Source organism: Saccostrea cucullata, unplaced genomic scaffold (genome assembly GCF_032062105.1).
Source record: "Saccostrea cucullata isolate Sc308-1 unplaced genomic scaffold, CSIRO_AGI_Scuc_v1 ctg26, whole genome shotgun sequence".
Taxonomy (NCBI): Eukaryota; Metazoa; Mollusca; class Bivalvia; order Ostreida; family Ostreidae; genus Saccostrea; species Saccostrea cuccullata.
The window spans coordinates 142989-153113 of record NW_026935606.1 but is presented as its reverse complement, the minus strand read 5'-3'; the positions used below and the strand labels follow the sequence as shown (position 1 = coordinate 153113).

General features: G+C 32.5%; 1 protein-coding gene across 1 annotated transcript; it reads left to right on the top strand.

The window, feature by feature from the left end:
* The first annotated feature begins 715 nt into the window (after positions 1-715).
* Positions 716-7403, top strand: LOC134243395 (probable U3 small nucleolar RNA-associated protein 11). The gene is made up of 8 exons (XM_062725649.1): positions 716-862; positions 1026-1087; positions 1660-1762; positions 3989-4105; positions 4497-4590; positions 5011-5141; positions 5855-5965; positions 7093-7403. Exons 1-8 carry the CDS (start codon positions 803-805, stop codon positions 7177-7179), a joined length of 765 nt encoding a protein of 254 aa, XP_062581633.1. The 5' UTR covers positions 716-802; the 3' UTR covers positions 7180-7403.
* The last annotated feature ends 2722 nt before the right edge of the window (positions 7404-10125 follow it).

Here is a 10125-nt window from a genome sequence, read left to right as displayed (position 1 = left end):
TGAAGTTGCTGTTACCTTAGCGTGATCGACTTATTCCACCACTACGTCTATCACACGACATACTCACCAAGAAGCCTATCAATTACCATCTTGTAAAAGTGACCATAGAAAATTCATTTCCCTCGTACCATCAAAGAGTGGAACCACCTACGGTGTACCACTAGAGATAGTCACGGCACAAAACACTTTCAGAGACCTTTAGGTCTCAGGTGACCACCTATATGCCATGAATTATAACTACTGTTTTAACCTTTTGACTTTTTAAATTTTTATTTTTGGTAACTCCATGCGCACCACACCCATAATAATCAGCTATAGTTGATTGTGGGCATCACATGACAGAAGCAGAAGTACTGGACCATTTTGCATGTTTTTCTTTGAGACGCGCAACTTTCTTCAAAATTTGATAAAGGAAAATAAGTTTGGTTTGTTAAAGAGGAAATTTAAATATTTTTATTTGTTTGAAGTTACATGTACTAGTGTTCATATGCAATATTAAAATTAACGTTTTAGTAACTTTTTTTCTTATTACTTCTTCTGAGGTATATAATCATTAAAAACGCTACACCTTGATGTAGACCTAAATTTTTACCCATTGAGAAATTACTGTGCCTACCATAGTATAGTTAATACATTACATATGTACACTGAAATGCTGTTTTTGCCACCACCATATCGAAAACGCGAATTATTCTACGTACGATTGAAGATCACTATTGACTTCCTGTCTCCAGTTCGAATTTCCTCGTGAAATACACGTGAAGTCAACACAGAGACTGTTTGGACAAAAGAAATTCCGATCATGGCATCGTTACGAAAAGCAGGTAAATCAGGTGCCCGATCATACAAGGAGAGGAGTCAGGTAAGAGAATTAAAGTTTGAAATATAACTCATCGCATTTAAGTGATAGAGTATTTTAATTTTTTAAAATCAAATTATCATGTTTTGCGCTGTAAAATGAAATAAAGAAAATAATTTGGTTGGTTAATCAGACATTTTTAAAATTATTCATTTTTTTAATGCAGCCTTCCAGCAGAGCCCATCTTGGATTTCTGGAGAAGAAAAAAGATTACAAAGAAAGAGCAGAGTAAATTCTTTCTCCATTTGTAATGTATATTTATCATCAAGTATAAATTTGTCATTTAACAGCTGTTTAAGGAATAACTGTCTATTTTTGGGGTTTCAATATTTGATGATCAATAGGGTGGCATGTGGGAATTTGCATAAACACCAAAGGGGTGTATGCAAAAAATTCTCACACAAGTCAACTGATTGATCATCTTCAAGAAACAAAAAAATCTTACAATTATTCGTTATATTCACATGTTCTTGATTCTGCAAATTCACGTGCTACAAGCCCCACTTCTGTCTAAATTTGTCCTGCTCTGCACATAATTTATTTAGCTGTGCGTATATTGATGAATCAGTAGATTTATGTACATGCAGAAATAATTTTTTTTCTATTTTCAATTTTATCTTGGACAAATTATAACATTGAAAATGTAAATATTTTCACCTGTTTTCATCTTATTGATTGATGGGTTTCCAAAATTATTGAATAAGGGTGGTTTTATTGTATTCTTTGAATGTTGTAAAAGTGTTTGCTCTAATTGACAATCATGCTGATTAAGTGATTATTTTTGTTTGTTTTGTTTTCAGGGACTTTCAAAGAAAACAGAATACTCTAAAAGTTCTGAAAAGAAAGGCATTAAATCGTAATCCAGATGAATTTTATTTTAACATGGTCAAAACACAAAAAGTGGTAAGTTAATACTATAGGCATGAAACATATGGAGATAAGGCCATCCTTAAAAAATTTATTTTTTGCGGTAACGCGCCTCATCATTTTAGGTGTGAGTAGGTAGGTAGGCTTTATTTTTTTTTTTGGAGACAAAATGTCAGAAATAAATTTCGATTATTTAGAGGTATTAACTATGTCTTAGATTTCACCTTAGTAATCAAACAAGAAAATTAAAGCATTCTAAATGAATTCAATCTTTTATTTGCTCACGTCTATCCCACGTGGAATTTCATCCGCCACCGGTTCTGTGGCGATCTCATACACATCGTACCATGTATCTGTAAGGTGGAACTGACACAAAATATTTTTTTTGCCTAGGAATTAAGATGATTTTCCTTTAAAATTTACTGTAACTGACAGAACTATAGAGTCAATATTTACCGCAACCTTCTCGGACGCCATCTCTAAATTTGTAGATCACGAAGACGTTTTAATAGTACATGGGGGAAAGATAAAGCGTCTGTGTAACCGAGGCGTAAAAAAATATCAATCGGATAAAAACGGCGTAGGTGCAATGGAGACGTAGAGAAATATCAATCGGATAAAAATGGAAAATGGATACGTCAAAAAAAAAAAAAAGATTTTTTTGAACTGATAAAAAAAATCCAGTCGGGTGAATTTTGGTGAGTCGGTCGCGTTACCGCAAAAAAACAATTTTTTAAGGATGGCCTAACAAACAATATTTAAGCCTGAAAGTCCATTAAGCAATACAAATCAGGAGCAGCTAAAGCAAACATGAATAATCAAATGATATAAATAAAGATATTGTAAATAAAAGGGTCAATATCAGTGATTGGGATAAGCTAGGGAGTAAATGTGACAATGGCACACTCCTAGTCAGTGTCAATGTGACATTAAAAATTTTCATTTTCAATGCGCCAAACCGATTTTTTAATGGGACATTTCCTTGTTATAATGGTTACAAACTTACAATTTACTAGTACCATTTCAATTCTTTATGTTTGACATCCATAAAATGATTTAAAGCCTGGTTTAGATCTATACTGCTTCCCTCCAATTCATGTTAAATTTTCGTTTTGGTTTTTCCATTGAGACTACATTATCAGTCCTACCGTCAGGTCCATCTACATCGGTTCTGTCAGCATTTTTTACTTCTTTCGAGTCATTTTCCACCGATTTATTAGGATTCTGTTTGTTAGATTGTTTTAAATGAAGCAAAGTCTGTCTTTTATTGGGACAAGGTATTTTCTTACGCGGCATGCTGCATTCCTGACACCAGTTGACCTAACCATATTAGCCAATCAGAAAACACGTAACTATACTGGAGAAAACAAAGTCATAATAACGCTTCGACTGAACGACATTAAATACTATTTTTTCAAGCGTAAAATGACAGCGATTGTTGTGGAAAAGATTACAAGTGTGTAGGGGAAAGCTCAAAGTTAAAAAATATGTAGTGCATGATTACATATGCACCACAATGGCTCAGGGTTTTTAATATTAATGTGACATTTTAAAATTTTATGCGACTATGGTGCAGGGCGCATGCTTATCCCAATCACTGCAATATAGGAACATATGATCTTGTTGCTTCTGAATATAATTAATGTCATACATATATTTTGAATTAATTATGTTTATTGTATACCTTATCAGCAATTAAACTAAACATTTCTGAACATTCCTAAATTCTACATCCCTGAATATCTTGTAGAATTTTTTCAAAAGCACCAACATGTGTAGTGATTGTTAACAAATTCCATTCATGATTGCTTTACATACTCCTTTTTTTAAACAATAAAATGCTTTCTTTGTTTGTTATTACTGGAATTAATGGAAGCAGCTGTTGCAGAAAAAAAACATAACCCGCACATAACCCGCGTAAGCGGGTTATGTAATTTTTTTCTGCAATAGCTGCGACCGTTAATTCCAGTAATAACAAACAAAGAAAGCATTTTATTTGTTTATATTTATATCTCTTGTCCATTTAACGTAGGGTTAAAAAGATTAATTATTGTATTAATGATGCGAATGTCTTTATACGTTTCATTGATGGAACAGCCACTGATCAAGAAATCTGTACAGGCGACATGCCTAATGTAGTTCATGCAGTGATTAACGCAATGGGTTTTCTTAAGAAATAAAGGAGAAAATATTCAGTGGATGTAAATATTTATCTGTTAACCAGTAAGTGTAAAATAATCATTTCGTTATCTTTTATACAAGGATGGTGTACACCAGGAGAAAGGGGAGACAGAACCAGTCCACACAGAGGCTGAACTGAAGTTAATGTTCTCACAGGATCAGAGATATGTTACCATGAAGAGGACATCAGAACTGAATGTAAATCTGTCTTAATGCTACAGCTGTACATGTACATAGATTTAAAGTAACCTCTCAAAACTGGTCTTCAAGGCTTGTTACGAGTATGACCGATTAGCGGGAGGGGGAATGTCCACAATGTGGCTCGAATCTACAACCCTCAGATTTAAAATCCAACTCTCTACCAACTGAATTAAAGGGTTAACCCAGTAGCTTGTGTTAATACCTGTAGGAATGTGGCCTCACTATGTACAAGAATAGTCTCTGTTACACAAGTGTGCTGTTTTAAATACTTATAGTAAAGTTACTGTACATTTCAACATTTTGCAGATTATTAGATTAGCATTTGCATTTGCTATAAATTGGGACCATGCAAGAAAATTTTATATTTTATGATATTTCCTGTTGCCAGAAAATTGAACGCTTGAAGTCCAATCTTCATCTGATGGACAATGACACAGCACCTAAAAATAAACACACGGTTTTTGTGGATACAGACAAAGAAGGTATTACTGATATAATATTTAACATATCTGATTGAAAATTAATTATAGGGTTAACATTCTTCCGGGAACTTACTAATAACTAAAAGTTGTTCAAATTTAAATTGCAGGATAATGAATCAGCAAGATATCATATCTTGTAAAGTAATAACATCAAGTTATAAATGCATTATGCCCCATTTACAGTTTCTGAATTAACTTGACAAGATCAACTATATAATCAATAACACATTTACCCTTGAAAAAATAAAAAGACTAATGTAAATGTACTTATAAATAAATATCCATGTTCAGATGAATAAGCAATTTCAAGATAAAATTAGGAATGTACATTTTGGTATGTAAATGTAAAACACTTTATTTTTTTCTGAAACTTAAAAGCATTTGAAATGACTTCTTCACTTTTTATTTCCATTTGTCCAGTCAAAGAATTTGATGCAGCCAATTACTTTGGTACTCACCCTTCTCTGGTCAACAGGAGGCATAACCGACCAACACTGGACAGTCTAAAGAACATGGAAATACGGGGGAACTTAAATGAGGAGGATCTAAAGGTTAGTGACTGGCTGGATGAGAGGGAGAGGAGGGGAGGGGGAAATTAAATGAGGAGGATTTGAAGGTTTAGTGAATGGCTGGAGGATAAAAACAATGGGGGAAGGGGGCCAGGGGCTGGGGGAACTTAAATGAGGAGGATGTAAAGGTCAGTATCTGGCTGGATGATAAGGGGTGGGGGAAGGGGAGGAGGGCGGAGGAACTTAAATGAGGAGGATTTGAAAGTCAGTGACTGCATGGCTGGAGGATAAGGGGTGGGGAAGGGGGTGGGGAGAGAGCCGGGGGAACTTAAATGAGGAGGATGTAAAGGTCAGTGACTGGCTGGATGATGAGGTGTGGGGGAAGGGGGAGGAGGGCTGGGGGAATGCTTAAATGGGGAGAATCTTAAGGTCAGGGAATAGCTGGATGAAGAGGATGGGGGTCACACTGTATCAGACTTATTTATAAAATTTATAAAAAAAATTATATAATCAAATAACAAGTCAGAAGAACAAAAAAAGGTATAAAGGAAAATTATGATTACTGAAAATTCAGTTGGAGCTTTAATATTAAGTTCATATATATCTAGGTACATCTAAAGAAATTTAATATCAATAGTCATAAAGTGAATGGATATGAGATGTGTAAGTTTATTTACTTGTATTGTTTGTTTACAAGTCCTATTTATTTACGTGCTGTATTGATATTGTTTGTTTTTTACTTGTTGCTGTTTTAGGCAGTATCAAAGCAAAAACAACAGAGATATCAAGAGCTGGTCAAACGAATAGAGAGGGAAAAGGAACTCCATGTAATACAACAGAAGATGGAAATGAAGAAACATTTAATGGTGAACCTACAAAATATTTTTTAATTAATTTCCTTACTTGCAATTTAATAATTAATTTATATCATTGTAATTAAATGTACCACGTCTTTTACTGCAAACATTAGCTTACTTTTATTTATAAAGAATTATTTTCAAACAAATTCTTGCAACAGTGCTTTAAAACTTACTTTTTGTTTCACAAGCCATATTGATGGGATATAAATTCAACCAGTCCACTGAAAAAATTGCAAGTCCAGAGTTTTCCATAAATTATGAAGTGTATTTTTTGATATTCGGTTGTCCTGAAACACAGATTCATTAAATGTCTGTTGTCTTCTCTTCCCTTAAGCCATCTTCCCAAGTCAAGAGTTTCTGATCCACTCTGCTCCACATAAACGCGGAGCTGATCAGAAACTCTTGACTTGGGGAGATGCCCTTAATTAAGCTGGCTTTTATTTTAACCTGTTTAAGAACTTTTTTCTTTTTTTGTCTTCTTCTCAAGAACCACTTGGCCTTATCAAGTTGGCACAAATTATCCTTGGGTAAATGAGATCCTAAATTCCTCAAATGAATAGCAAAGCCCCCTTCCAATGGGAGGTATTGAAGAAAAGTCAAAAAAAAAAAAAGCTGGGGTTATTTAAAAACCTTCTTTCTCAGGAACAGCTGGACCAGAAAAGATAAAACTTAAATTGAAACTTTCTGAGATTGTGTAGATAGTACATGTAAATAGCTCAGATAATACCCTGGTGTATCATATGGGCCCGTAGTAGGGGGATAAAACTTTTAGGATGAAATACATCCATCTTCTCATGCACCACTAGAAAAGCTTAGACATATGAAAGCTAGCTGGCATAATGTAGAAGCTGAATGTTTAAGACATAGTACCATGCATTGGTTAGGGTGGAGCTACAATAGAGGCCTGGGGGTCAAAATTTTACAATGAATTGATTAGAAAAATCTTAAAATCTGAAAAGTTGAAATGGTATGAATCAGAGACATATATTAAATGAAATGGTTTATATTTCTCTGTGTGAATTGAGTAAATGTCTTTTAGTCCACTAAACTTTTAATGAACTAACAAGAATACATTCATTGTAAAACCCATAGCAATTGTATAAAAGTTTATATTTGTTTGTTTGTTTTTTTAGGATAAGAAAGAAAAGCGTACAAAATTACAAGGGGAGACAAAAACCTCAGCTCCTGTCTACAGATGGCGCCACAAAAGAAAACGATAATTGGCTAAAAATAGATTGTGACATTGTTTATGATTGACTATTGCTGAAATTGTTATAACAATCAGTGTTGATAGCCAAGTAGATAACTGGCATAATTGAATTATGATAACTATTGAAAGAGATCCCGATGTAATTGCTACTAAAGGGATACAGAAAGACATTTTTTTAGTGATCTCAGTTTGCAGAAAGAAGTCTCTGTACATTGTCATGAATGAAATATTCAGTTGTCATAATTATGAAGTTGCAGTAATGGAGTTACCACAACAAATTTAATGGAAATTCAAAAATTTTATATATCTTATCATAAAGCATAACAGGTAGATACATGTACATGTGCGAAACCAATTTTGCACTCTCTTTAGTACTTTTTCATATAATTGTTAATTCAAAAGGATTTATTAATTTATTTTTACATTTCCAATTTTTGTCCGAGATAAAATTACAATGATTGTAATATAAACATACATTTATTATTAATGATATTTCAAACTGAATAAAAAATACACAAACTGAAGAATCTTTCAAAACTAGAGGGTTTTGCTAAGCCCATTTGATTTTGTAAAAGAAAAAAAAGGGTACTAATTTAATTTTTAAAACGGTAAAAAAGTACACTGTACTGAATAATAGTTTATTTAAATATTTTAACACAACCAATCGATTTTATCATGCAAAAGAAAAACAAGACAGTTATTCCTTAATTTATTTATTGCTATTGTGTTCTTTTGGCTATTATGCCATTTAATAAAAATATTGTAAATTTCAGTTCATTGCTTCTTGTCTTATTTCATGTACATTTAATATAAATACACACCATTATATTTCAATTAAACTGCTTCTAAGTGTTTTCAGTACCTTGATTAATATTATAAATTGCCTGAGAAGTGCATACAGCCCCTATCCATCCCTACTAATGTGTTCTGAACCTTTTACTTTTCGGTATACACTAAACACACCTACTAACTTATGTCAGTGTGATTTAAATTCAAGATATGTGGTGTACATGTTGGTTGAGAATAAGTTGTATACATTAAAGCACATTGACTATTTCATTCATGGAAAGTTTGGGTGTTTCTTATCAAAGGGCAATTGTTAAATAATGACATGCCAATTTTTCAAGAAACGAGTAAGGAATAAATTGCAGATTTTAAAAAGTTAGAAGAGTGATGTTAGAGACCACGCTTCTGTAAAACACGTATTGCAACAAATTCGAATATGTACAAAATTATGAAGTTATCATGTTTATGAAGTTACCACGACGCGCATCAAAGTGGTAAAATCCTCCGTCTAAATAGGGTATTTTGGTCTCTCTTTAGATCTTTGTCAATATAATGACACGCCTATTTCTTTAGAAAGTAAAGGCAATTAACAGTCACATTGTTTATTCGCTTACATGCACATGATGCAGCTGTCGAACACGTATTCCATAAATATGATAGCCAATCTATAATTGGAAAAAGCGTATATCTGTGTGGTACACGTGTCTGAAACAAAATGTTTCTCAATTTTCAAAATTCACAGAAAAGATATATTTTTCTAAAATCATGTTCTCAGTAATGTCATCTTCAGAACATTTTTATTATTTTATTTTACTGAACGACTTATCATTTGATAATCTTTATTTCAAAGTTGACAGTTAAGCATATTTAGTGAAAATGGGTTTAATATAAAAAACGAATTTTGAATATAAAAGTATGTGTCTAAGAGCGCCAATTTTAAATAACGCTTAAAAGTGAGATTTAAATGTGATATCTATTTATATTGTCCAAAAAATGGAATCTGGGTAAGCTGTCTATAGCAAGGGGGCGAAAATTTCTTTTAAAAAAATTACGCTTCAACAAACCCGTTCATTTAAAAAAAAAAAAAAAGAGAGAGAGAGAGAAAAAAAAAAGCGGTCGGTCTTGGACCAAACCCTGCGATATGGAGAAAGTTCGAATCATACGTGAAGCTTTTTCTTTTTTGTTTTCACATATCTTAAAAATATGAGTGAAATATGAATTATTAATAAAATATTAAAACAATGAAATACAGAATTCAATGTGTAAAAGATGGTATAAACTATATAATTTTGAAAAATATATCTTTTATGCTATGTATTTATTATTTGTTATTATAATTTTCAGGGCATTTTCCTATATTCCTATTTTCCATTTCTATGACCGTTCCATAAACAACCGAGTAAGCACGTGTTCGATCGATCGATATACGTTATGTGGCAACTCCAATAAATATGATATTGATCAGTTCAAAAATTAGGTACACATTCGTTTCAGTGCGTGTTTTACAGAAACTGGGGCTCTCTTTCTTTCTTCTCACTTATGAAATCTCACATTTCAGTTTAAGGAGGATCTCTACACCTATGAAGTATAATTGATTTTTGTTGCATGCATTTGTTTCTAATAATAGGCTCAATATCCGATAAATAAGGGTTCAAAGTATTTCACTTTATTTTTTGAAATATTTAAAATATTTTATTTTTTTAAAACCCTCCATTCTATATTTTTAAAAGCCTAGTGATTTAAATTTCTATTTAAAATTTAATGTTATAAAATATTGAGATAACAACCAACAAAGTTATAAATAAAATCTACATAATTTTTATTTAAATTTACAAAAATAGACAAAAGAAAATTTAAAACAACATTTTCTTGAGAATAGCTGGTTGAATTTCCTCCAATATCTGAAAATATATATACATGTATACCGGTAATATCAAAGAATGTTGCAAGTCGCAGAGATTGGCGTGTCCTAAAGCATTACGACCTTAATATTTTTTCTCGTTTCTAATAGTAAAGAAATGGGTGTGTCATTACGTAACATTGACATGCGCTAAGAAACACCACACTTTGCATACCAAAACGGAAAAAAAATTACCACTTCAATGCGCTTTCTTATAAAACATAACTGAGCACGGACTTCCGGTGAATGTTAGGCACGTTTAAACTGTAA